The following is a 25,446-nucleotide window of genomic DNA, read 5'->3' as shown; positions in this document are numbered from 1 at the left end:
GGAGTCGGGAAGATTCCCTGATCCAAGAAAATGGGGTTGAGGGTTTTGCGCGGAGATGTCTGACGCCCGCGCGGGTTTCCTGCCTGAGGATGAGGCCGGGGCTCTTAATTGGTGGGGGTGGGGGCGGAGATTGGGGCCAAAGTGTGGTGCGAGCACGGCGTTGCGGATGGTATTGGGCCCCATCTGAGGCTGGAGCTCAGAAGTTTGAGGACCAGGAGACTGTGCAGTTTGTCAGGTTTCTCCAGACTTGTTCGCCGCCCAGGTAAGGCCCCGAAGGGGACGAGGAGTCAGCCCTGGCCGCGGTGGCTATGGGACAGGGGACACGGGCTGGGCCGGTGGGTCAGCCGCGCCCTAGAGCTGCACCGCTCCCGGCGTCCTCTAGGCGCCGCCCTAGCCTCAGGGCTAGACCGCAGGAGGGTGGGCATTGGAGGCAGCCCCGCGCTCAGCCAGCCCCACGGGTCAGGGGCACCGATGCGGGGCGCAGGGCCCCCGCAGCCCCTCCCGCCTCCGCCGCGGCCGCCGGGGATTAGCGCGCTGCTGGCGGTGAGGCGGGATTAGCCCGCGTGGACGCGGCGCCCGGCCCGGGGATTACCGCGCGCCCCCCCGACGGATATATTCCCGCGGCGGCGGCGGTGGCCAACAGGCGGCATGACAGCGGCCGGGGGCGCGTCGGGCCGCAGGGGCTCCGGGAGGCTCTGCCCCTTCTCCATTGAGCATATCCTCTCCGGCCTCCCCGAGCGGAGCCCCACGGCCCGGGCCGCCCCTCCGCCGCCGGCCGCCGGCCGCCAAAGCCCCGCGGAGCCCGGGGCGCCCGGGACGCCTGAGGCGGTTCCCTGTGCCTGCTGCTGCTGCTGCGGCCCCCGCGCCGCGCCCCAACGGGCCCCGGAGCCGGCCTCGGGGCTGGGTGAGTGGGCGGAGGGCGCGGGCCCGGGGGTCCCCAGCGCGGTGCGGTGGGATTGGAGCCCGGCGCCTGCCCCGCGCCTCAACGCACCCTCGCCCCGCAGGCGCGCGGCTGCCTTGGCCGGTGAGGCTAGGACCCACGGCGCCCTTGCCCTTGGCCTCGTCTACCGAAGGCTCTGGGGCGCTGCCGGGCGCGAGCAGCCCCGGGCCGCAGCGACGCACGAGGCGCCACCGCACCATCTTCAGCGAGGAGCAGCTGCAGGCGCTGGAGGCGCTCTTCGTGCAGAACCAGTACCCCGACGTGGGCACGCGGGAGCGGCTGGCCGGCCGCATCCGCCTGCGCGAGGAGCGTGTGGAGGTGTGTGTCCGCGACTCGGGGCCCGAAGCGCGGAGGCCCCGGGAGCGAGGGAGCGCCGGGCGGGTCCGGAACGAGAGGCGGGCAGGGACTGGCTCTTGCGGAAGGGCAGGAGCTGGAGCGGAGATAAGGCTGGTTTCTTTTCCTTAGTTTTAAACTCCCCTCCCCAGCACCACCCAGGACTATCGAGGAGAGCATGCATGTTCCGGAATTTGGGAAGCTCGGGAGAGCGCGCAGCAGCAGGGGGTGGGAAGGGGAGGGCAAGTATGCTGGTCCGAGTGGGGAAGCTGTTACAGCCCCGATGCCCAAGTTGCTACCGGCATCTGCAGCAGGTGAGAGAGCAGGGCACAGCCGCTGAGCGGACCTGGCTCCGCATTCTTCGTCCGCACACACCTGCATCCCGAGGCCCTGGCGGGTCCACTTTGGAAGCTGCGTGGGACGCAGATCCCCAGGCTGGGCGTGCCTGAGCGCCTCTCCTTCTCCTCAGGTCTGGTTCAAGAACCGCCGGGCCAAGTGGCGACACCAGAAACGCGCGTCAGCGTCTGGTAGGCTCCTGCCGGGAGCCAAGAAACCCCCTAAGGAGAGCTGCTGACGGCCATGGGGGTCACTCCTGGGCTCGGCGGCGTCCTCTGGCCTCAGCGCTGGGAGAAGAGAGATCTGCCATAACAGGAGGTGGGAGAGGACACCAGCCTCTTTCGTGGAGTCTGCACAGCTGTCTGCGTCCTGGAGCTCGATGCAGCATCTCCCTCTGCGTGTGTCCCCGCGCCACTTGAGCCAGGCGGGAGAGCGCCCCATGCCCCCTGCTCTGTGCGCCCTGCTTTCCAATGGCCAGCGGCCGCAGGGCTGGGGAGATTCGGGGATGGAGTGTGGGACACAAGGAAGGTCAACTTCCTCAACCCCCCACGCACACACCCAGGAGGTACTAAACGGCCCCAGGACCACAGCCACCCCTTGGCCACCAGGCGCTGGGACTCCTCCTCCCCTCCTGCCGGTGCCAACCTCAGTCCTCTCCACCTTGACCCACCTGCAGCCCTCCCAAGGCGGAGAGGGTGGTGTCTGCATCCTGGGGCTGCTACACAGGGCCAGAGGGTCCTTACCTGTAGATTAAGGGAATTTCTTGAAGCCCCTTTCCCACCCATCAATCCTGTGAACTGCAAATACAGAAAAAGCGGTGCAGACACTGCAGTCTTCCATGACCTCACTCTACACCCAGTGGGATCTGGCCTTCTTCCCAGGGAGGGGGGCCAGTTTGTCAGAGCCCAGTGAGTTCTCCGCCCCTGTGTGGAGTGCCCCCAGCAGAGCACATTGCTGCATGGATCGTTGCCAGCACCCTGGGGGCCTGCCCTGGCCTCTGGGAGCTGCTTCTTGGGTGGAGGTCATTGGCTTCCCCACTTTGAGGGGCTTCTGTGCAGAAGTGTCTGCCTCCCTCATGCGGTCAATTTCTGCCATCCTGTGGGACAAGAAGATGTTCAATTGAGGGGGATCTGCAAACTGCCTTGAAAACACCTGCTATAGCCTCCATCATCCTGGCTCCAGGGAGAAGGACAGTGTGAAAGCAAGGCTTCAATTGATCCCCAAGTTGGCCTGTACAGTGGGCACAAGGCCTGACACCCCTCATCTGGCCTGAGGACTTAGTTCTGCTTCCTCACAGGTCCTGGAGGGTAGGGGCAATGTCTGGTGTCTGGGTCTCTCCACAAAAGGTGCTGAAGCCAAGGCTGCAGCTCCCAGGGCTCTCGGAGGTGGGAGGTGTCAGGTCAGGTAGCACCATGCATGTGCCCCTTGCCAGGCCAGGGCTGCTCTGACACTGTCAGGTGGCTCAGTACAGCAGCCCTCACTAACCCCCCCAGGATGCTCTTCTGGCTGCCACAGAGCCTTCTCTTCAAATCCTGGCCTTATCCTTGGAGATTGCCCAACTTGCCCTCAGGGCTTCCCCACAGGCTGGGACATCCTTAGCCTCCTGGCCCCAGAACCTCTGCCCTTGTTGTCTGAGTGGCTCTTTGTCATGGTGTGGGACACCCGTGATCAAGTCTCCACTTTCAAAGGACCATTGGCTGTGCTGCCCTCCAGCTTTTTCGTTCCTCTCCAGCTGCCTTGGGCAGGCTTCCCCTACAGCTGCCATAACATAAGTGTCCCGGGCTGAGCCCAGGCACTCTCTTCTCATCTCTGTTCTCACCTCAGTTTATCACCTCCACTCTCAGGCTCGGTTCCTATCTCTGTCTCACGTTTACATCCCAGCCCAGGCCTCTCTCCTGTGCTAAAGAGTTATGTCTAGCTGTCCCTTGACTCCACCTGGAAGCCCACAGCACCTCTAAGTCCCCTTGTCCATAGCAGCCTCTTCCTCTGTGCATTCCAGGTGCATAAAACAGAGTTGGCAAGCACCTTGACTCCTCCTCTCCCTCACCCACCAAACCCAGGCCAACAGCAAGTTGATTTTCTCCAAAAACAATCCCAGAATCCATCTTCTTTCCAGGTTCCAGGTTGATTTTCTCCAAAAACAATCCCAGAATCCATCTTCTTTCCAGGCTCAAACCTGGTGAAAACCACTGTCATCTCTCACCTTGACCACTGCAGCCTCCTCCAGCTTGTCTGCCTGCACCACTCTGTTTCCTCTGTGATTCATTCTCCGTAAAAGCCAGGGTACAAGTCCGAACCTGTCCCCCTCCTGCCTACAGCACTCCAAGGGCTTCCACTGCTCCCAGAACAAAGACAAAACAAAGTTGCCTTGACCCATGACTCCTGACTTACCTGCAGCCTGGCCCTGCCCCTCTGGCATCAGCTCCTACCCCACTGTTCCTTGCACTCTGTGTATGCAAAGGTCTTCTCCCGCTGGCCTTCAAACAAGCTCTCCCCCTCCACCTGGTCAATGCCTGCAACCACTCCCTTCCCTGGAAACTTCCCCTGACTGCCCCCCAGGTAGGATTCTGCTCTCTTGCACTTGACCGTGCCATTTTATGCCTGTTTGTGGGATGATCTGACTAGTGTCTGTCGTCTGCATTTGACTCCAGCTTTATGAGGGCAGGAACCAATACCATGGAGACACTACTCCATAACAGAATAACTGCCTATACTGAATCATTCTGGGGCAGAACTTGTTTGGTGTAATTCACAACCTCCTTTTGGAAGAAATGATGGTTCGGGAAAATGCTTAGGCAATTTTCAGGTCCACTTCGATAAGAATTAGCTGTCTTCTTGGAAGCCAACTGTAGCATTTAGGGACTAGACATTTCTCGCATAAAGATTGAATAAAAACTTTGAAACGCGTATATAACGAAGTTTTCTGAAGAGTGTGTCTTTGTTTTTTTTGTGTGTGTGTTTTTTTGTCTTTTGTTGTTGCTACTTCTTGGGCCGCACCCGCGGCATATGGAGGTTCCCAGGCTAGGGGTCGAATCGGAGCTGTAGCCACCGGCCTACGCCAGAGCCACAGCAACGCGGGATCCGAGCCGCGTCTGCAACTTACACCACAGCTCACGGCAACGCCGGATCGTTAACCCACTGAGCAAGGGCAGGGACCGAACCCGCAACCTCATGGTTCCTAGTCGGATTCGTTAACCACTGCGCCACAACGGGAACTCCTGAAGAGTGTGTCTTTGTTAATGAAATAGAAGTATATGTAGTGCTTATTTGCGAGAAATTGGAATTCCAAGGCTTCCAAGTATTCGGCGCTGGAATTTTTCACAATTAGCGGGAACAACACGCCCTTTAGTCTCACCACCGCAGCGCCCCCCGCCCCGGCACTCACAACCCACAAGGCATGAACAGAGCGGGGCGGGGCGAGGAATAAGAACCCAAAGGGTCCCGGTGACGTCAGTAAGGAGCGCCGGCCGGTCTTCGGAAACACGCGGCTCTCCGATTGGTCAGCAGTTTCAGGCGCCTGCGCAGCTGGTGCGCCCCACCTCAGCCGGTGTCGCCTCTGCGCCGCCGGGGCGGTGCTGGGATAGTGATGGAGACGCCTGGGCCGCCGGCCCGGGCCCTGATGCTTCCTGCCGCGTCCCAGCCTCGGAGGAAGCGCGCAGCCGGGGAGGCCGGGCCTGCAACAAGCAGGCAGCGGGTGCTGGACGAGGAGGAGTACATCGAGGTAGGACTCGGCGCGGACGACAGTGACGTCTGGGCCCGTCCCGCGTTCCCCCTGTCCCGCGACACTCTCGTCTCCTCGCGGCGGTGGAGCAGTCCGAGCCTCTGCTGTCGAGCGTGGACGGTCTGAGAGCCAAACAAACAGTGTGTAGAGCGAGGTGTCCCTGCTGTCAGGGGGCAGTGGGGGTTGAGTGTGTCTGTACGAGGTTGCGGGTGGGCGTCAGAGAAACAAGTTTTTATTAAACGATCATTAGGAATTTAGGAGGATGGTGACAGAGAGAACTTCCTGGAGGGCGATAATAGCAAGTGCTAAGGCTGAGGGTTCTAGAAACGGTGGCATCGTAGCATCGCTGCGTCGGTGGGCCTCCCACCTTTGAAGTAGGCCTTGATCCTGCCGGAAACAACGCAGGAGGAGAAGCTGGCACAGGGTTTGGAGGAAGTCAGTTAAGTGTAGGGGAGGCCTCTGCAATGCTGGAGGCAGGTGGCTTTAGGGGACACCTGGATGCACGGAATTATAGCTCAGGATCAAGTCTGTCTGGAGCTGCAGAGGTGGGAATCTCAACCAGTGCTGGTGGTGGGGTGACTGGCTGAAGTCATCCTGGTAAAGGGTTCAGATCAGAATAGAGGGTGTGGGAGTTCCCGACCTGGCTCAGAAGTTAACAAATCTGACTAGCATCCTCATGCAGGTTCTATCCCCGGCCTTGCTTAGTGGTTTAAGGATCTGGCGTTGCTGTGAGCTGTGGTGTAGGTTGCAGATGAGGCTCAGATCCTGTGTTGCTGTGGTGCAGGCCAGCAGCTACAGCTCCCATTGGACCCCCAGCTGGGAACCTCCACATGCCCATGGGTTCATCCCTAAAAAACAAAACAAACAAACAAAAAAGGAAGTAGTGGTTTTGGTGGAATGAAGGTGGCAACAAGCACATTGATCAGGCTGATGTGGAGGTGGAGTTAAGAAAGGAGAGCAAGAATGATGGGTTAGAGAGTTCCCCTTGTCGTGAAGCAGAAACGAATCCCACTAGTATCCATGATGATGCAGGTTTGAGCCCTGGTCTTGCTCAGGGGGTCGAGGGTCTGGTGTTGCTGTGAGTTGTGGTGTAGGTTGCAGACTTGCCTTGGATCCTGTGTTGCTGTGCCTGAGGCATAGGCCAGCAGCTGTAGCTCCGATTCGACCCCTAACCTGGGAACTTCTGTGTGCTTCAGGTGCAGCACTAAAAAGCAAACAAATAAATAAACAAGAATGATAGGTTAGTGAGGGAGAGAGAAAGCTTTAAAAGTGTCCCCAAGCTTTGGGGATCATTGGGCTGGACAGGACTTGGGAGCCTCAGTATGCACTTTAAGGGCTGAAAGGCAGATGGAACCTCTGACTTGTGTTCTGATCACTCCTTCAGGGCCTCCAGACGGTCATCCAGAGGGATTTCTTCCCTGACGTGGAGAAGCTGCAGGCGCAGAAGGAGTACTTGGAGGCAGAGGAGAATGGAGACTTGGAGCGCATGCGCCAGATCGCCATCAAGTTTGGCTCTGCCCTGGGCAAGATGTCTAGAGAGCCTCCACCGCCCTGTAAGAGGACTCCCTTGGGGGCGGGGAGGGGACTCCCACTGAACTGTTGCCTCAGGCTCCCTCTCTTTATTCCCACCCCAACTTTCCCCAGATGTGACTCCAGCCACGTTTGAAACCCCTGAGGTGCACACAGGCAGTGGAGTGGTAGGCAGTAAGGCCCGGGGCCGGGGCCGCGGCCTGGAGGATGGCACTGGTGAGTGTGCGTTCTTTTTTTTTTTTTTTGTCTTTTTGCTATTTCTTGGGCCGCTCCCTCGGCATATGGAGGTTCCCAGGCTAGCGGTCCAATCGGAGCTGTAGCTGCCAGCCTACACCAGAGCCACAGCAACAGCGTCTGCGACCCACACCACAGCTCACGGCAACGCTGGATCGTTAACCCACTGAGCAAGGGCAGGGATCGAACCTGTAACCTCATGGTTCTTAGTCAGATTCGTTAACCACTGCGCCACGATGGGAACTCCGTGTGCGTTCTTTTTGCCTGGGGCCTTCACCTTGGGGGCCCGGTGGTGTCCAGAGGCAGACCACACCTTGTCCCTGAGGGTCTCTTTGCCTTAGTGGCACCCATAGGGTTTGGGAGCTACGGTCTAGGAAGCAGAAAATCTGGGTCCCGCTCCAAAAGTAGGGAATCTTCTGAGCCTCTGCCCCACCCCCACTCCCCGCCACGAATGGGAACCTTGAGTTCCCTCTTGGTGGCCTTCTCACTGTGTCAGCCCTGTTGGTGGGCTTATGGGCCTTGGAGGGCTCCTTCCTTCACTGGCCCCTTAAGATTCTCAGCCCTCTGCACTTGCTTCTCCTGAGCTGGCCTCTACCCCTGGATGACTGTAGTGCTTGCTTTTCCTCCTTCATGTTTCTGCTCAGATGTCGCCTGTCGGGGAGCCCTTCCCTGACCTCCCAGTGGCGAGTCACCTTACTCCTATGCTCTGCTCTCTGCCGCCTGGCTGTTTTCTCAATGCAGGGCATGGCCCTCTAAAAGGCCTTTCTGTTTGTTTACTGTCCCTTCCTCCACAAGAGCAGTTGTTTTGCTTCTGCCCGCACGCTCTGCATTGGATGGTGTGTGCACATGGTGGGCCTCCCACATCTCTTCGGCGTGCTTACTGGGGTGTTAAGGTTCATCCCCACTTTAGGAGGGAGCCTCTCATGGAAGGAGCATTCTGTGAACCCTCGGGCCTCCTCCCAGTCTGTCAGCAGTGACCATGCATGTGTACTATTCACTAGGTTCTCATCCATGAGAGCTCTCCTGGCTTCCATGCCCTGTGTACTCTCACAGGCATGGCATTTTCCGCCTCTGAACCCAGCCTTCTGCTGCTCACACAGCACACCCTGAGTGTCCTCAGAGCTTGGCTCTGCGTTACACCATGGCATGTGCATCACCCCCTTGTTTGTCAGTCAACACAGGAATTCTTTAGCTAACCCGAGTGTAGGTATCATCTTGTTCACAGTGATAGGTGAACACAGTGAGGCTTAGGAAGGCAGTAACTTCTGTAGGTCCCAGAGCTATCGAGACGAGGTCTGCATCCCCATCTTTCTCACTCCAGTCTTGACCTTTTAGGCGCAGTGTTCTGCACTTGGCCTATCAGGTGGTAGTGTGGCGAAGAGGCTCTCCTGTGGCCTGGTGCCTGCGAGGCAACCCCCCAACCCCCAGCATGCACGCAAGATAATATGAGGTCCCCGCCATCAGGTCTACCAGCAGGTCACAGGCTTAGGTGACAGTCACCCATCGAACTGTAACGCAAGTACCAGGAGGGAGGAAATCAGGATGAGGACACACCAGGGACAGAGGGACAGCCCAGAGCTTTGGAGGCAGGGCCTACATTACTGGTACCATGCTGGTGGGAAAGACCTGCCGTGATCATGTCGTTCTGCTATCCACCCCCTTGCCCCTCCCTGGTCTGAGTCAGAGCACTTGCTGCATTGGCAGCCAGTAGATGAGGTGGCCCCTGGGGCTGCCTGGCAGCTGGGGTGGTAACTTTGCCCCCAGGGGGTCATCTGGCAGTGCGGGCTCACAGACAGACCCACAGCTGGGGGAGGGCTCCAACCCTGATTGTCACTGGAACCCAGGGTGCTACTTGTGCCATTCATGGCTCCTCATCCCACGCCCGTGCCCCATGCAGGAGAGTCTGTGAAGGAGGAGGAGGAGGCGGCCCTGCCCAGCCTGGATGTTTTCTTGAGCCGGTACACAAGTGAGGACAACGCCTCCTTCCAGGAGGTCATGGAGGTGGCCAAGGAGAAGAGCCGCGCCCGCCACGCCTGGCTCTACCAGGCTGAGGAGGAGTTCGAGAAGGTGCCCTGGCGCATGGCGGAGGCACTCTCTTTTGGGGTTGGGGGGCCCAGGGCCCAGGGGCCTCTCTGACCCTCACTCCCCATGACTCAGAGGCAGAAAGACAACCTGGAGCTTCCGTCAGCTGAGCACAAAGCTATCGAGAGCAGCCAGGCCGGCGTGGAGACTTGGAAGTACAAGGCCAAGAACTCCCTCATGTACTACCCAGAGGGTGAGCAGCCGGCGGGGGTCGGGGTGGGGCTTCCAGGTGTCCTGGCCTGTTTGAGCAGTGGCCCCCCAGCCTCGGCCAGGCTGTGCTCCTCCCATGGCGTGGCCAGGGGTGGCCCACCCTGATACCCATTTCTGCCCATCTGCCAGGCGTCCCTGACGAAGAGCAGCTGTTTAAGAAGCCCCGGCAGGTGGTGCACAAGAACACGCGCTTCCTCAAGGACCCCTTCAGCCAGGCACTGAGCCGGTCCCAGCTGCAGCAGGCTGCTGCCCTCAATGCCCAGGTGGGGGACCCTGGGGCTCCAAGCCTCACCCCTCTGTTCTCAGCTGCCCTCCTAAGTCAGGACCGACCTCAGGCTCAGCAGAGCTTGGCAGGACTGTGGTGATTGAGTCCCTGTGGGGGGGGCTCCTGAAGCTTTTCTCGGATCCCTGGGGACTCTTGGTCGGCAGTCTTGCTCAGACATTTTGTGGGTCAGCTCTGTGCTGGCTCCCTTGGGGGCAAAGATGTGGGAGGAGGGAGGCAGCCGGAGCCACCTGATCTGACCATACCCCCACCCCCACCCCCACCCCCACCCCCACCCAGGGCAGGGCTTGGGGAGACAAGGCCTGTGGGGGAAGGGCTTGGTGAGGTGGGCAGCAGAGATTTCAGCCCTTGTGTGGTAATGCCTCTGGTGGGTTGAAGGGGGCAGGAGGGGTTGGGAAGACTGTTTTGGAGGCTCTCACAGTTGCCTAGCAGGGAGGAGGTCAGAGCGCAGGTGTCCTGCATTAGCATAGTTCCCGTGGGGGCTCTGGACATAGTGTGGGTGTGGGGGGACCCCCTGCACGTGGTGGGGGTGTGGCCGAGGCCCCACCGCCCTGGTTTCCATGGAGGGGGCGCTTCCCTTACATGAATGCTGCTCCGGGGGGTTCTCCCTCCTTCCCCTGGGTCTGCTCCCAGGAGGGAAGGTGCCCATGGGCAGACGGGTGGGCGGGCCTGACTCCACTTCTCCTCTTGTTCCAGCACAAACAGGGCAAGGTGGGTCCAGACGGCAAGGAGCTGATCCCCCAGGAGTCCCCCCGAGTGGGCGGGTTTGGATTTGTTGCCACCCCTTCTCCTGCCCCTGGTGAGAAGCCTGCCCCTGGCCAGCTGGCCTGCTGCTGGGATGGCCTAGGGGGAGGTGGGCTGCCCCGTTGGCCCCAGCCACTCCTGCTGCTCTCCTGGATCTGGCTTTCACTGAATGTGACTTGGGCCTAGTGTCCCACCCCTGCAACGCCAGGGCTGAACAGGGCTGCAGGTGAGCTGGACTCTTAGGCCTGAGACAGATGGGGCCTGTTGGTCTAGCTAGGTGGCCTCTGCCTGGCCCTCACCTTGGCAGGACAGACTGGTGTGGTGAGCATGCTAAGGCGGCATGGTGAGCACAGGGGCGCTGGGCAGGCATCTTCTCTTGTAGAACGTGTGTGTGGAAGCCAGACTCTGTCTCCAGGAGGCTGGGTGCACCGGGGCCTGAGGGGTCCTGCTGGGCTGCGTGGCTTCCCTTGCTCAGGCTGCCCGCCTCGTGCCACCGTCAGTCCTGGGTGACATCTCCCAGTTCTGGGCTCCACGTCAGTGGGCACAAGGTGCTCGTTAACCTAAATATAGGGAGTTGAGAGGGTGCGTGCAACTCAGGGTGGCCTCCTGGGCCCATGCTGGCCTTTGTGGCCAGGGCCTACGAGGGCACCATGGTTTTCCCAGCTCCTGGGTGGTTTGGAAGTCCTAAGCATCTCCTCCATTGTGGTGGAGTCTGCACCTCTCTGGGGGGGCAACCAGGCTAAGTCCCTGGTTGCAGGTTCTGGCGTGCACAGTGGCCATGGTGTTTCCCTCTCAGGGCAGAGGTGCCAGGTTGCGTGTCCTGGGAAAGATGGAGGGCCAGCTGCTAGCCTTGGTGCCTGTGGGCTGGGATCTACCCCCCCCCCCCCGGTCCCTGGCCTAAGGTGACTGTGGGTTCTTCCTCTGCAGGTGTGAACGAGTCCCCGCTGATGACCTGGGGGGAGGTAGAGAACACACCCCTGAGAGTAGAAGGATCCGAAAGCCCCTACGTGGACAGGACACCCGGGCCAGCCTTCAAGGTGGGTGGTGGTGGGGGTAGTACAGGTGGGCCCAAGTGGACATGAGGCCTTCTGAGCTCCCATGGTCTAGTGAAGAGGGGAGGGGGCTACAGACCTGCGCAGGTGCCAGAGTGTGGGCGGGTGGGTCTGGCACGGGGGGACGTGGGAGTGGGCCAGGCATCCAGTCAGAAAGCTGCTGTGGTGCCTGAGCCTGTGGACCTGGAGCACAGGGCGGTGCAGAGATGAGGGCTGGTCTCAGGTAGGCCAGAAGCTCAACTACACCACAGGCCTGAGGGCCAGGAAGGGTCCTGGAGCCCCTGCGTCCCATGTGACACACTGTGTCCTCAGGAGGGCAGGGTCCTGATGGAAAGGCCTCTGGTTACAGGAGAACCAGATTGCATGGCCCAGCCCGGTGTTGGAGGAGTGGTCAGAGTGTGGTTCATGGGGCCTGAAGCCTGTGAGGGAGGCCCTTTGTGAGCCAGGCGGGCAGAAGGCTGGGTGCAGGTAGTTCATAGAGATGGGGTGGCCCAGGGAGTGGGTGGGCAGGTGGGGCCCCAGAGTGGTGTTGGGAAGGCCCCTGGTTTGCTCAGTTTGTGGCGAAACAGCGATGGATATGGCTTGGGGGGATTTGGACATAGGCCTGCACACTCCGCCCTTTGTGGCAGTCCTGTGTGTTGCTCTGCCAACCTCCGTACGGGGGCATCACTGGTGGCAGGGATTGGTGGTACCACAAGTAATGTTATCTGATTTGAAACCCCCCAAAATTGGGCAGCAGTCTGGGGTTAATGTAGGTCTGGGGAGGGGGGGTTCGCAGGTTCCTTTACCTTTTTTTTTTTTTTTTTGGACTTTTTAGGGCGGCACCCGTGGCATATGGAAATTCTCAGGCTAGGGATCCAATGGGAGCTGTAGCTGGCGGCCTACGCCACAGCCACAGCAACGCCAGATCCAAGCCTCGTCTGCAACCTACACCACAGCTCACAGTGAGTGAGGCCAGGGATCGAACCTGCAACCTCAAGGTTCCTAGTTAGATTTGTTTCTGCTTTGCCATGACAGGAACTCCTCCACAGGTTTCTTTAAACACTGGCAGTAATCTACTTCAAGTGTAAAGGAAAAAGAATCAATCATTGTAGCAACAGAAGGGTTTAGTCAGTAGGAGTGACTCAGCTTGGGAGGAGAGCACAGGCTTGTAGGCTGGACTTACAGGAGGGCACAGAGCAGGGCAGCTGAGGGGAGGGTGCCCTCCTCCAGCACAGGAGAGACGCTTGTCCAGGCCACATTCATAGGGCCTTGGTGCCTTGGTTCTCAGTCTGAGGCATAGTGACAACCAAGAAATACTTGCAGGAGGGGTGTATATGGCCAGCATGTCAGGAGTGAGCTGCTGGTCCTCAGTCCTAGGCAGAATTGGGGGCAGGAGAGAGATGGCGCCTCGTGTTGTTTGTGCTGGGTATTTGGAAATAGGGTGAACCAGGTCCTTAACACGTGTAGCAGGATGATTCCAATAAGGTGGCAAAAAAGTAAAGCATTAAAATAATGAGTGCAAAACTTCAGAATGACACACCCGTTAATATTTATTCTGATATTAAAGGCAGAAAGGACTTTCTAAATCTAACGAAGTAAGAAATCACAAAGCAGAACCTCTGCTGTGGCACATCGGACTGCAGCATCCCAGGTCACTGCAGAGGTGCAGATTCGATCCCCAGCCCAGTGCAGTGGGTTAAAAAGATTCAGTGTCGGAGTTCCCGTTGTGGTACAGTGGAAATAAATCCGACTAGGAACCATGAGGTTGCGGGTTCGATCCCTGGCCCTGCTCAGTGGGTTAAGGATCTGGCGTTGCTGTGAGCTGTGGTGTAGGTCGCAGACGCGGCTCAGATCCCACGTTACTGTGGCTCTGGCATAGGCCGGTGGCTATAGCTCCGATTCGACCCCTAGCCTGGGAACCTTCACATGCCACAGGTGTGGCCCTAAAAGGACAAAAGACAAAAAAAAATAAGATCCAGTGTTGCTTGCAGCCGTGGTGTACATTGCCGCTATGGCTCAGATTCAATTCCTTGCCCTGGAACTTCCATGTGCTGCGAGTGTGGCCATAAAAAGAAAAAAAAAAATCACAAAGGCGGCAATGTTGGGTTATGCCATGTGAAGGTGACAACCTCAAGTGAAGCAGAAAACATCAAAAATAAGATTAAAAGCAAACAAGTGAAGGAGTTCCCGTTGTGGCTTAGCAGTTAATGAACCCAACTAACACTCATGAAGATGCGGGTTCCATCCCTGGCCTTGATCAGTGGGTTAAGTATCCAGTATTGCTGTGAGCTGTGGTATAGGTCACAGATGCAGCTCGGATCCTGCATTGTTGTTGCTGTGGCATAGGCCAGTGGCTACAGCTCTGATTTGATTCTTAGCCTGGGAACCTCCATATGTTGCTGGTGTGGCCCTAAAAAACAAAAAAAGCAAACAAGTGAAGAGAAATCTGAATGGTGTATGTTAACATAGTCAATGTAGGTAGAGTTCCTGTAAGTGAGAAAAGGAACAAAACACCAAGATAGATGCCCTGGCAGAAAGCTAGTCCCTGAACATACGTCCTGAAGCTCTGTAGAGAAATCCGGGAGGTCAGTTCATCCCGGTGTTCAGAGGGAAGCCAACCGAAATGAGACCCCTTTTCTGAACGATCAGAAGTTCCTGGTTGGGCCATGCCAGCTTCATGAAAAGCCCAGGCCAGGCAGGAGGGTGGGCTCTAGGGGGCTTTCAAGGAAGTGATTGGGGGTTGTTGGGATCCAGGGGCCACAGGAAAAGGTTGGCACCCCTAGTCAGGCCACCCACACACCTGCTGCCTTTTAGATCTTGGAGCCCGGCCGCAGGGAGCGGCTGGGGCTAAAGATGGCCAACGAGGCTGCCGCCAAGAACCGGGCCAAGAAGCAGGAGGCTTTGCGAAGAGTGACGGAAAACCTGGCCAGGTGAGGGGTGGCCTGGCCCCGGTGGGGGTGGGGGTGTCTCTTTGCCCTGCTTGCCCGCGCCCCCCCTGGTGTGGACATGTGCTCAGAACCTGGGTCTGGCGGGGGCCTTGTGGCAGTCCTGGTCCAGAGCTGGGGTTGGGGGGCTCTACCTTTTTTCGAGCCTCTCTCACTCATCTCTCAGGGGTACCTTTAGGCCCATCTCCTCTGAGCTTCCATCTACCCTGTGGAGTTGGTGTCGTCACTTCAGCCCCACGGCTAGGGGCAACTGCACCCCTTGATCTCAGGTTTGGCCTCACTGTCCTGTGCTAGGCCATCCAGCGTCCTCCGCCTAGAATGACCACACATTTCCTGGGGGCCTTCCTTTGGGGCTGAGGGAGGGCCTGCTGCTGGTGTGCATGATTGGGCCTAATCCTGCCTCTTGCACACCCCTTCCACTGCAGCCTTACCCCCAAAGGCCTGAGCCCAGCCATGTCCCCGGCGCTGCAGCGCCTTGTGAGCAGGACAGCTAGCAAATACACGGACCGGGCCCTGCGAGCCAGTTATACACCATCCCCGGCCCGCTCGGCCCACCTCAAGACCCCAGCTGGTGGGCCTCAGACCCCCACAAGCACACCGGCTCCCGGCTCTGCCACACGCACCCCCCTCAGCCAGGACCCAGCCTGCATCACGGACAATTTGCTGCAGCTTCCTGCCCGGCGCAAAGCCTCGGACTTCTTCTAGGGCCTGGGCTGGGCTGGGCCATGGGAAGCTTTGTGGAGCCTCCAGGGGAGCTGTCTACCCAGCGGAGGACTCCAGCTTCCTAGGGACCCAGGGTCATGTCCAAAGTAGTGAGCGTCCCAGGAGCCACAGAAGAAAGGTGCCAGGCTGGCACAGGACCTGCCCCTGCGGCCCTGGGGTGCATCCTAGGGCTTTGCTGGTACAGTTTTTTATTGGACCCCCCCTCCTCTCTATTTAACCGTAATTAAAGAGCATTTCCAGGAGTTCACGTCGTGGCTCAGCAGAAATGAATCCGACTGGTATCCATGAGGACACCGGTTTGATCCCTGACCTCACTTAGTGGGTTAAGGATCTGGTGTTGCTGTGAGCTGTGGTCTGTCCCGAGATGTGGCTTGGATCCCGAGTTGCTGTGCTGTAGCGTAGGCTGGCAGCTGTAGCTCCTATTTGATCCCTAGCCTGGGAACCTCCATATACTGTGGTGTAGCCCAAACAAACAAACAAAAAAAAGCATTTCCGGTGAGCAGGGCTGCCTCCACCCCTCGGCCTGTGACCCCAGCCACCCTTGTGCCTTCATCGCACTCAGGATCTCAGGCACCAGTTGGCCCTGCAAGTGCCATGTATCCCACTGAGGGCTTGGGGCTTCGACTGCCCAGGGTCAGGAAAGGGCCACTTCTGGTTCTTTACCCACATAGGGATGATGGCTAGGCCCTAGGAAGTGGGGAGGCAGAGGGGGATGCTGTAAAAGCAAGGTCACCGGAGGCCAGATGCTGATGACTTAGAGCTTGTGGCTGGCATGTGGGGAGTGTTCCCAGGTGGGGGATGGGGGAGCTGCTGCCAAATAGTCTCAGCTTCCAGGTCTCCCATCCCATCCCTGTTGAGGGAGGGCCGTGTGAGGGAGGGGATGGGGTCTGGGTGGGGAGGCACAGGGTGGGGCAGGTCAGGGAGACCCATGGGGGCCTGACGGGTGGGCTGACTGTGATCTCTTCTTGTCCAGGAGGAATGGGCCCCCGAGCTGTAGCCCTCGACGCCGCAGGCAGGGTGGCTGCTGAGTCCTAGTGAAAAAGACTCCTGGGGGCTCTGCAGTATACACTCTGTGGTTTATTTGGTGGTCAGGGTTTAAGGTCTTTGCTACTAAGTGGAAGAAAGCTAATAGAACGTAATCAAAATAGCGGTTTAATTGACGGATTTTACTTGTTCTCGCACCTGTGCCTTCTTCAGCTCCTACCTCCTACTTAGCTTATGGGGCGCTCACTGTGCACCCTGCCCCCCCTGGGGCCCTCCGCACCGCTAGGTGCTTGCCTTCCCCACCTCGGCTCCGGAGACATGATGGTCCTTCACCCTGGAGGTCTCGGCCAGCCTGTCCTCCATCTTGTCCTCGTTCTCAGGCACCAGCAGCAGCCGGTGCTGGGTCTTGGCCCCTAGCTTGTGGTCAGGCCGGTGCTCGGGCCGAGAGCCTGGTGGCCGGGTGTCCAATTTGCACTCGGCCCGGTACTTGCCCTCGCCCTCCCTCTTGAAGGAGGCAGAAGACATGGCTTTGGGTTTGGGGGGCTGCAGCCATGAGTGGCTGAGGATCTCGTCGATGTGCAGCCGCCGGTTGACGTCAGGCTGCAGGATGCGGTAGATGAGGTCCTTGCACTCGCCCGTCAGGTTCTTTGAGCGAGGGAAGTCCACACGGTGCTCCTTCTGGATGCGCAGCATCTTCTTGATGTCGGAGTCATCGTAGGGCATGGAGCCGCAGACCATGATGTAGAGAATCACGCCCAGGCTCCAGATGTCGTACACCTTGGGCTGGTAGGGGATGCCCTGTAGCACCTCGGGGGCTGCATAGGCTGCTGACCCGCAGAAGGTCTTGCTGAGGATGATGCGCCCGGTGCCATCCCGCAGGCAGCGCTTGGAGAAGCCGAAGTCGGACAGCTTGATGTTGAAGTCCTTGTCAAGGAGGAGGTTCTCGCACTTGAGGTCTCGGTGGACGACATCCAGGTCATGGCAGTACTTGACGGCTGAGGAGAGCTGCCGGAACATCTTCCGAGCCACATCCTCATGCAGGGCTCCCCGGCATTTAATGAACTCAAGGAGGTCGCCCTGGACGCCGAGCTCCATGACGATGTAGATGCGCCCGTCGGAGGTCTCAAAGATCTCATAAGTTTTGATGATGGATCGGTGGTTGACGGTCGCCAGGATGTCCATCTCCCGGGGAAGGAATCTCTCCACAAAGTCAGTGGGCGTCTTCTTGCGGTCAATGATCTTGACCGCCACATTGAACTTAAGGCGCTCAGAGTAGGCGGATTTGACTTTGGCGTACGAGCCCTTGCCCAGGTTGATGCCTACGATGTAACCCTTCTTCCTTAGGACCGCGGCATCATCCATGGTGCCAGGAGCGGCCGGTGCCGCTGCCTTCTACATCCCCTCCCCACGTGGGCCAGCGGGCATTGTCCTTGTTTGGGCTGTAGGAAGCCGTCTGGCTGGGCCAGGCCTGCAGTTGGAGGTGTAGAACGCCCAGCATTGTCCCCACGTGACTTCAGCCTGTGAAGTCATAAAGCCAGGCTGCCCGGAGTGGGGACTGGGTGGGGGCCAGTCCTAGGAGCTCTGGAAGACAGGCTGGCCTGGCAGGAGCGCCGCTTCCCAGCGGCTGGAAGGAGGCCAGCGCACAGGACATCAGAGACCCTCCCTGCTCTTCCATGCTGTGCTGCCCTGTCTCCACTCAGGCCCCAGGAGCTGCCCAGGTCCAGCCAGCATGCTGGCTCCATGCCCATTTCCCTCTTTTGGTTGTGACGCTGACCCTGCAATGGTCCTTGTCCCATGAGGGCCAATTTCCTGCAGCTTCTCTGAGGTGTGATGAACACCTCTTCTTGGTCTTGTGTCCCAGGGACTTGGCTGTGCCTGGGAGGGCGGCCCTGGTCTGGCTGGGCTGGGGTTCCAGAACTGTCTGGAGCCAAGTGTAGCTTCTCTTCAGGGTGGAGAGCTGGGTGGTGAGCAGGGTGAGGAGGGTGGGAGTGCCCCAGGGGACCTCCTGGAGAATGCAGGTTCTGAGAGGTGAGGCCTGGAGAGGAGGTGACGAGGGCTGGGCAGGGAAGGGCCTGGGGGAGCTAGGCTGTTCTGAGAATGGCTAAGCCTCAGAGTCCAGAGGGAGGAGGAGAGGGAGGGGGTTTTTCCTGAGCAGCCAGGACCCAAATCACCTTTTCTGATGGTCCTAGAGGATCCAAGGCCAGTGCCTATGACTAAGGCCAAGGAGGCCAGGCGGGGTCAGGCAGCAGAGGGGTCTGGACCCCTGGCCTGGGAGTGGGCGGGGCCACTGGGGATCCTTGGAACTGGGGTCCTGGGAGTCCTGGGGGTCCTGGGGTTGGCAGTACCCAGAGCAGCGACTGTGAAGAGAACGCACTTGGGTGAGGAGGGTCCTGGATTATGTCGCTGGGGACCTTTGTGAGCTGTTGGAACCCAGGACACGTCATTTTGCATCCCTTAGACATCTTTTGCCTTTGGAAACCACATGAAAACCCTCTTGTTTCTGGTTTGGGAAACGTGGCCTGGAGCATCTCCTCAGGTACCTTGGCCCTACTGTCCATTTGTCTTCCGAGTGCAGTTTGTGTGCTTGGTGTTGGGGGGTAACCCCGGAGCCCAAATGGAGAGGATCGGTAGGGCTCACCAGGTTGCTGGGAGACTCAATATGCAGCCTGAGTGCCTGGGGCTCTTGACAGAGGTCCGTGAAGAAGTTTGGTGGCAGGGCGGCCAGGTCCAGAGGCCCATGGGAGGGACTGGCCCAGTGCCTGCCTTTCTTCTGGAGGCAGAATGGCCAGAACTTCACTGCTCTGCATCTCAGAGGGGGCGGCTGCAAGGCCTGCAGGCCATGACCCAGGAGTGCAGTACTTTTCCTGCCCCAGGTGCTCTGTCTGGATGATGACTGCCCTCTTGGTGGATGCCACCCCTCCCTTTCCTCACCCACGCTTCCCCCTTAGTTGTGGATTCTGCCCCATATGCACCCTGCCTCTGCCCAGGATGGCATGGCCTCTTTGGATCTTAGGGGACGTGGAGGGGGCAGGTGCCAGCAGAGCTGCCTGGCATGGAGCAGCCAGCTCTGTCCGGGATGAGAACGCAGGGGCAGGTACTGCTGTTGCGCCTGGGGTGGGGTAGACTGGAAGGGGCTCAGGGTGCTCCCAGCTGTGGGTTCAAGGCCTGCAGACCCTGGGATGGCCCCCCTTGGAGTGTGAGCCTCCATTTTCCACCCCGTCCATGGCATTGGAGGGTTGACTTCAAGCAGGGGGTGACTAATGGACAGGGACTTGCCTTTCTGGAGCCTAGAGGAGAGGGAGGTTCAGTGTCACCCAGAGTGTGAACACCCAGTGACTGTGCTGGTAAGAGAGACACAGAGCTCTGAGGACAGAGAGCTTGGGCAGAACTGGGGGTGCTGGGAAGGCTGAGGCCTGAGGTCAACCCACACAGAGGAGGACAGAGGAGAATGGTGATTTCAATGCGTGTGACAGAACAGTATGGTGAGTGTGGGGAGGAGAGGGCCATTGAGGCCACATTGAGGGTCTTGATCCTAAAGCCTCAGGGGGGTCCCAGAAGGAGTCTGATCCAGGGCCAAGGGCAGTGGAGCTGCTCACATGGTGGCCTGGCATTGGAGGCCACCTGGGGAGGAATAGGCCTCAGGCACCTGGGCCTCTGCTCTGCACCATGTGATTTCAGGCAGTCGCCCACCCTCTCAGAGCCATCTCCCTGCCTGTGGCTCCTCCTGCCCAGCCTTGCCTCCAAGCTGGGCTGCAAAGAGTCACTCCCAGGACCTCTTGCCTTGCTCGCCATCCTGATGACCACATTGATGACTGGCGAGGAGGCTCAAAAGCCTCCCCAGGATGTCCCCATCCCTGCTGGCCCCATGTGATCTAGAATTCCACTCCATCACCAGGTAAGCTGCAGCACTGGGCCCCTGGGGCCTCCAAGACCACTTGGCCAGTTCTACCCTGGGACCTGGGCACCTGCAGTCTGCCGGCTGCTGTCAGGGGCACTCAGACAGCTTTGTGTGTGGAGGCGATGGCCCCTCGGCTGGACCTGGAAAGATGGGCCCGGTCTGCAGGGACATGTCTGCAAGCATGGTTATGGCCCATGTGTGTGGGGCAGAGGGACTGGAAGGCCAGAGCTGGGAGGACCTCAGGGCCAGGCATGGGGGCCCTTCCTACGGGCAATACAGGAGGGACTCTGATGGGGAAGGAGGCCTACATCGTGGCTGAGTCAGGACACGGGAGCACAGAGCCGTGAGAATACGGGGCACAGAGGTGGCTGTGGGAGATGGTCAAGAAAGAGGCAGGCTGATGTGGGGAGGTGCTGCCAGGGGGCCAGGTTTGGGCACTCACTGGGGCTCCCCTCTCCCCAGACGCCAACCCAGGCAGGAGGAGAGGTCAGCGTGAAGGTCTGTGCTCTCAGGGTATGTTGAACCGGAAGATCCACATGAGGTCGTCCAGAGTAAGCACAGGACAGGGGGAGGAAGTGGCTGCCTCACACAGCTGGCTAAGAACTGTGAGAAGCGATGGGCAGCCCTGGTGCCTGGCAGGCAGTGATGCTCATGCAGGCCCACTTCCTCCGTGGATATGAGGGCACTGGGGCCAGCCATGCATGCGGGGGCACCTGTCCTCTCCCTCAGCCAGTGTCCACTCATCCACTCTGGCAGGGAGGTCGCCTGGGGGCAGACTGGGACCAGAGGGGGACAGGATATGGTCAGGGCACACAGTGACCATGAGACATGCAGCAGAGCCCCCCCCCCAACCCACACCACTGCTCCTGGGCAGGGGAACGCCCACGAGGCGGGATGACTCGGGGCACCATCAGGTGCTGGTTGGAGGTGGCAGAGGCCCTGGAGACATAGCCCAAGGGAGGCCAGCCCCTCCCCACCAGCAGCCCTGTGAGGTTATGGTGGCTGGACCCTAGCAGGAGGGCCTCGCCTCCCACCCCTCCTCTGCCACAGCCCCCTCACCCCTCTCCAGCCCTGAGATACCATGAGGTACTCATGGGCCACCCTGCCCTCTTGAAGCAGTGTCTTCCTCAGTTGGCTCTGGTCCAGGGCCTGAAGTCACAGGCAGGTCTGGACACACAGGGAGGTGAAGTACAGTGCAGTCCAAGAGTAGGGAACAGAGGGAGTGCAGAGTCCTTTTCTTGGATGACTAAGGCCAGCAGAGCAAAGACATCCACCTAGGGGGCTGCACTAATATAGTGATTTATTGCTTCTTTACCATGTGGGTTACCAAGTTCAAAGGGAGGGGGAAGAAACTGATGAAAATAGCAGCTCATCTGGGACTGTCTTCCTTCTCTGGGGCATCCCTTTGCTTCTCTGGAGCTCAGGCTGGAAGCCGCGAGCTCTGCCTTGTTCCCTGCCGGCCTCCTGGGCCATCAGAGGCTGGCTAAGTGTGTGTCTCTGAGGGCTGCAATGGGGCCCCTTCCTCAGTCTCCTTACTGGGCTGCTCGCTGGCCAGACCCGTGGCCTCTGACTGCCTGGACACCTGCATCTGCAGCACCTCCTCCTCGGGGTTTGTGTCAGGCTGGGCCTCTTCCCGGGGCTCCAGCTTGGTGGCAGACTTCTTGTCAGAGCTGGGCTCAGGGGTCCACGGTAGCTCAGAGCCCTGGGAGCTCTCACCCTCCTTGTTGATGGCTGCAGAGGACAGGCCCCGTGCCTTGGGCTGCACCCAGCAGTGGCCGAGGACCTCATCAATGTGCAGCCGCCGGTTGACGTCAGGCTGCAGCATGCGGTAGATGAGGTCCTTGCACTCGCCTGTCAGGTGCTTGGAGCGTGGGAAGTTGACACGGTGCTCCTTCTGGATGCGCAGCATCTTCTTGATGTTGGAGTCATCGTAGGGCATGGAGCCGCAGACCATGATGTAGAGAATCACGCCCAGGCTCCAGATGTCGTACACCTTGGGCTGGTAGGGGATGCCCTGTAGCACCTCGGGGGCTGCATAGGCTGCTGACCCGCAGAAGGTCTTGCTCAGCGTCAGTCGGCCACTGTCATCCCGCAGGCAGCGCTTGGAGAAGCCGAAGTCGGACAGCTTGATGTTGAAGTCCTTGTCAAGGAGGAGGTTCTCGCACTTGAGGTCTCGGTGGACAATGTCCATGTCATGGCAATACTTGATGGCCGAAGAGAGCTGGTGGAACTTCTTGCGAGCATCGTCTTCCTGCAGGGCCCCCCGGGTCTTGATGAACTCAAGGAGGTCGCCCTGGACCCCAAGCTCCATGACGATGTAGACCTTGCCGTCTGACGTTTCAAAGATCTCATAGGTCTTGACAATGGAGCGATGGTTTAGCATGGCCAGAATCTCAATTTCCCGGGGAAGGAATTTCTCTAGGAAGTCCGTGGGGGCTTTCTTGCGGTCGATGATCTTGACTGCCACGTTGAACTTGAGGCGCTCAGAGTAAGCGGATTTGACTTTGGCATAAGAGCCCTCTCCCAAATTTATTCCCATGATGTAACCTCGTCGCTTGAGGACGGCAGCGTCATCCATGGTGCCGGGAGCACCCGGTGCCTCTGAGGCTGCCCTCTACATCCCTGCAGGACATGGGCCAGTGGCGTCCTCATTTACACTGTGGACAGAGAGTCCTCTGGGCTTGTCGGGCCTGCCGTCCCTGCCTCCTAGAGGCCAAGACTCCAGAGTGGAACCTTTGGCATTGTCTCCCAGGTGACTTAAGCGGGTGAAGTCATAAAGGAGGAGTGCCCTGGGGAATGAGGCTCTGGTCTGAGCCACTTAGACTTGGAACCCTAGGAGGCCGGCCAGTGGGCTGCAGCAGACCGAAGGCCAGCAGAGTGTGACCTCATGCTCTGCTGGGACCCAAGGTAGGAGGGGACTCAGAGGAGCGCATAGTTCTGCCCAAGCCTCCAAAGTGGAGCCAAGGCTACTGATGGATCGGTGGGCTGATTTCTGCAAGCTGAGACATCCCTGGAAATGCAGGGCATGTACATGGTCCCATCAGTCTGAGGCTCAGTAGGAAATGGGAGTCGCTCTCAAGTTAGGGATCTCTGAGGTGGGCTACAGATATGGAGCAGAGGGTAGGGAACCCAGTTGTAGTAGCAGAACTGGAAGAAGGGCAGATGGTCACTAGGACCTGGGAGGAAGAGGGCAGAGAGGGCCACCTTGAGAGAAGCAGTGATCTCAGGTGGAGGCTTCAGGAGCCCATGGGGAGGGGGCTGGGGAGGTGTCCATGCAGGCAGTCTGCTGGGCACACAGCAGACCAAGAAAGCAGGTGGGGTGGTCAGGAGGGGCAAGGACTCCTGGCCCAGTGGTCACTGCAGCTTAGGAAGCTGGGGCTCTACCCTCCCCCTGCATGGTTTAGGTGGACTTTTCACTTCCCTGTATGGCTCTCATCCAAAACTTTGCTGGTCTCTGACAGTGGCTCTGCAGGGGTTGGAGGTGACAACTGGTAGGGCTTTCTACTCTTGACTGTGACTTCCCTTCTGGTGGTCTTCCCAGCTGTAGCCCTGGCTGGGCTCCCAGGGCAGGTGTGGGGCTGGGGGCAGAAGGCTGGGCCTGGATCCAGTGCAGCAGCTGCTGGGGGAATGCTCCCTGAGGACGTGCCTACAGAACAGTGTTAGGCAGGGACTGCTGTTTCAACCAGTGGTGGGGCCTCTCTGCTGTGGGCCCCCTTTGTCCAGCATCTTCTCTGGGCCATGCCCTGAGGAGACAGGAGCAGGCAGGTCTGGCCTGGTCTTGGGGTTGATGTTGGTCACACCCATCTGCAGGGAGTGGGTACTTCTCTCAGATGATTCTAAGTGTCCCTGGCTGGAATCCCGGGACATTCAGGATGAGCATGCCCTGAAAGGGCTCAGGGTAACTGCTCCTTGGAGTGAGCTGGGGGGTTGGAGGTGGGCCAGGTGGGTGCCCACCAGCCTTGGCCCTACCTGGCCTTTGCTCCCATCCTCACCCTCTTCCCCAGCCCCGACACCCTGGGCCAGGCCTTGTGTGCGTGGCTGGTGGTCCTTCCTATCTCTGAGAACACCCCATCTGCTGTGTCCCCTCCCACGATGACAGGTGCATGGCCAGCACTTGGAGTATTGTCCCCACTGGCTTCCCTCCATGCACACAGGCCTGCTGTGGCAGCAGTTGTGCCAGCGTCCCTGCCTCCCCCCTTGTGTAGGCAGGGCCCTTCCTCCAGAGGCCGGCTTTGCTCACAGTCACTAGGATCTGGGCTTCCCTGTCACCTCTACTTGGTGACCCTCCCTGAGGCTACTTCCTCCTCTGAAACATTTCAGTTGTGCGTGCGGGGGAAGCCACACACATGCATGTTCCCTACACGGTGGAACCGCCTCCAGAACCTCCTCATAGATAGTCCAGATTCCACTCCATAGCGGTTCCGCTTTAAAAAGACCACTTTGGGGCGCAATCTGTGACCGCTGACGAGACTTGGGCCATCAGGTGCCAGAGGTGTGAAGACCCTTGGTGTCCCACTAGCTCCCCCTGTGCACTGCCCCTCTCCCTTCAGGCCACGCCCCCGGGCCGCGCAGGCCCATGAGCGTCCCGCCCTTTCCGTGTCGGTCATCTGGGCCCCACCACCCCTGTCCAGCGTCCTAGGATCCGGGCCCTTTGGAGGCCCCGCCGCTCAGGCTCCGCCCCAAACACAACCTCTCTGCTCAGCCAATGGTACCCTTGACACTTCGTAACCCCGGACCGCCCTCGGGCCACGCCCCTTTCGGACACTGCGCTTGGGAGGGCACGGGCCACGCCCTGCTCGGAGCTCATTGGCCAGCGCCGCGTCGCGGGCGGGGGCGGGGCGGTGCGGACCGAGCAGGACAGCCGCCATCTTGCGCGGAGCTGGAGTCGGAGCCCGAGGCTGTGGCCGAGAGCGCGCGTCCCTCCGCCCCTCCCGGAGCTTTTTCCCGCCGCGTCCTCGTCCGGCCCGGCCCGGCCCGGCCTCCCCGTGGGGTCGCGCGGCCGTCCCGGGGACGATGAACGGAGGATAAATGGTGCCCAAGGCAGACAGCGGCGCCTTCCTGCTGCTCTTCCTTCTGGTGCTCACGGTCACCGAACCGCTGCGGCCAGGTGAGCGGCGGTGGGGGCGGGGCGTGAACCCCGCGGGGCCGGCGCCGGGACCTTGGGGAGCCTGTGGACCCGCGTCCGCGCTTGACCGGAGCGAGAGCGGTGGGGGTCTGGCCGGGGGTCGCGGGGGCGGCTCGGGTCATCTGGTCTGCACGGTCGCTCGGCCTGTGAGCCCCCGAGCTGGGCCCTGGGAGTGCTCCTGGTCTGTGGTCCCCAGAGGCTTTCGGAGGGCCCCGGGAGCGTGTGTTTTCTGAGGAAGCCTGTGGTGGGGAGTCGGGGTTGCCGCAGCCGGAAGATCCCGGACAAGTCTACCTGTGTCTGACGGACCATCTCCTTCAACGAGAA

At 59.5% G+C, this 25,446-nt stretch overlaps 5 protein-coding genes across 7 annotated transcripts in view; 3 read left to right on the top strand and 2 right to left on the bottom strand.

Annotated features, from left to right (window-relative positions):
* The first annotated feature begins 606 nt into the window (after positions 1–606).
* Positions 607–4,510, top strand: GSC2 (goosecoid homeobox 2). Its single transcript, XM_047761088.1, has 3 exons — positions 607–904; positions 1,005–1,258; positions 1,743–4,510. Exons 1-3 carry the CDS (start codon positions 649–651, stop codon positions 1,845–1,847), a joined length of 615 nt encoding a protein of 204 aa, XP_047617044.1. The 5' UTR covers positions 607–648; the 3' UTR covers positions 1,848–4,510.
* A 633-nt stretch (positions 4,511–5,143) lies between these two features.
* Positions 5,144–15,362, top strand: ESS2 (ess-2 splicing factor homolog). Of its 2 annotated transcripts, none has more exons than XM_047761256.1 (10): positions 5,144–5,330; positions 6,715–6,883; positions 6,975–7,076; positions 8,992–9,161; positions 9,252–9,369; positions 9,516–9,649; positions 10,366–10,468; positions 11,341–11,450; positions 14,262–14,377; positions 14,559–14,809. In XM_047761256.1, exons 1-10 carry the CDS (start codon positions 5,196–5,198, stop codon positions 14,653–14,655), a joined length of 1,254 nt encoding a protein of 417 aa, XP_047617212.1. In that variant the 5' UTR covers positions 5,144–5,195; the 3' UTR covers positions 14,656–14,809. The 2 variants fall into 2 exon arrangements, with proteins under 2 accessions (XP_047617212.1, XP_047617211.1); XM_047761255.1 differs by lacking the exon at positions 14,559–14,809 and adding an exon at positions 14,818–15,362 and having other exon boundaries at positions 5,145–5,330.
* An 888-nt stretch (positions 15,363–16,250) lies between these two features.
* TSSK2 (testis specific serine kinase 2) lies at positions 16,251–17,562 on the bottom strand. Its single transcript, XM_047761257.1, has one exon. It carries the CDS (start codon positions 17,459–17,461, stop codon positions 16,382–16,384), a length of 1,080 nt encoding a protein of 359 aa, XP_047617213.1. The 5' UTR covers positions 17,462–17,562; the 3' UTR covers positions 16,251–16,381.
* Positions 17,563–21,285: 3,723 nt separating this feature from the next.
* TSSK1B (testis specific serine kinase 1B) lies at positions 21,286–22,713 on the bottom strand. The gene has a single exon (XM_047759536.1). The coding sequence runs from the start codon at positions 22,573–22,575 to the stop codon at positions 21,481–21,483; it is 1,095 nt and encodes a 364-aa protein (XP_047615492.1). The 5' UTR covers positions 22,576–22,713; the 3' UTR covers positions 21,286–21,480.
* A 2,129-nt stretch (positions 22,714–24,842) lies between these two features.
* Positions 24,843–25,446, top strand: part of DGCR2 (DiGeorge syndrome critical region gene 2) — a 54,685-nt gene continuing 54,081 nt past the window's right edge. For both annotated transcript variants that reach the window (XM_047759535.1, XM_047759534.1), the window contains exon 1: positions 24,843–25,104. In XM_047759535.1, the coding sequence (XP_047615491.1) occupies positions 25,026–25,104 (79 nt within the window). In that variant the 5' untranslated portion in view covers positions 24,843–25,025. The remainder of the gene's footprint in view (positions 25,105–25,446) is intronic.

This window comes from Phacochoerus africanus, chromosome 15, assembly GCF_016906955.1.
Source record: "Phacochoerus africanus isolate WHEZ1 chromosome 15, ROS_Pafr_v1, whole genome shotgun sequence".
Classification (NCBI taxonomy): domain Eukaryota; kingdom Metazoa; phylum Chordata; class Mammalia; order Artiodactyla; family Suidae; genus Phacochoerus; species Phacochoerus africanus.
The sequence above is the reverse complement of the archived record's forward strand: the minus strand, read 5'-3'. Positions and strand labels throughout refer to the sequence as shown.

What these genes read in the sequence shown, in the direction of transcription:
- TSSK1B (XM_047759536.1), bottom strand. Translation starts at nt 22,575, where the DNA reads ATGGATGACGCTGCCGTCCTCAAGCGACGAGGTTACATCATGGGAATA.
- TSSK2 (XM_047761257.1), bottom strand. Translation starts at nt 17,461, where the DNA reads ATGGATGATGCCGCGGTCCTAAGGAAGAAGGGTTACATCGTAGGCATC.
- GSC2 (XM_047761088.1), top strand. Translation starts at nt 649, where the DNA reads ATGACAGCGGCCGGGGGCGCGTCGGGCCGCAGGGGCTCCGGGAGGCTC. An exon ending in GGAGCCGGCCTCGGGGCTGG is followed by an intron (nt 905 to 1,004) that starts GTGAGTGGGCGG and finishes CTCGCCCCGCAG; the next exon opens with GCGCGCGGCTGCCTTGGCCG. An exon ending in TGCGCGAGGAGCGTGTGGAG is followed by an intron (nt 1,259 to 1,742) that starts GTGTGTGTCCGC and finishes CCTTCTCCTCAG; the next exon opens with GTCTGGTTCAAGAACCGCCG.
- ESS2 (XM_047761255.1), top strand. Translation starts at nt 5,196, where the DNA reads ATGGAGACGCCTGGGCCGCCGGCCCGGGCCCTGATGCTTCCTGCCGCG. An exon ending in CTGAGGAGGAGTTCGAGAAG is followed by an intron (nt 9,162 to 9,251) that starts GTGCCCTGGCGC and finishes CCCATGACTCAG; the next exon opens with AGGCAGAAAGACAACCTGGA. An exon ending in GTGACGGAAAACCTGGCCAG is followed by an intron (nt 14,378 to 14,817) that starts GTGAGGGGTGGC and finishes CTTCCACTGCAG; the next exon opens with CCTTACCCCCAAAGGCCTGA.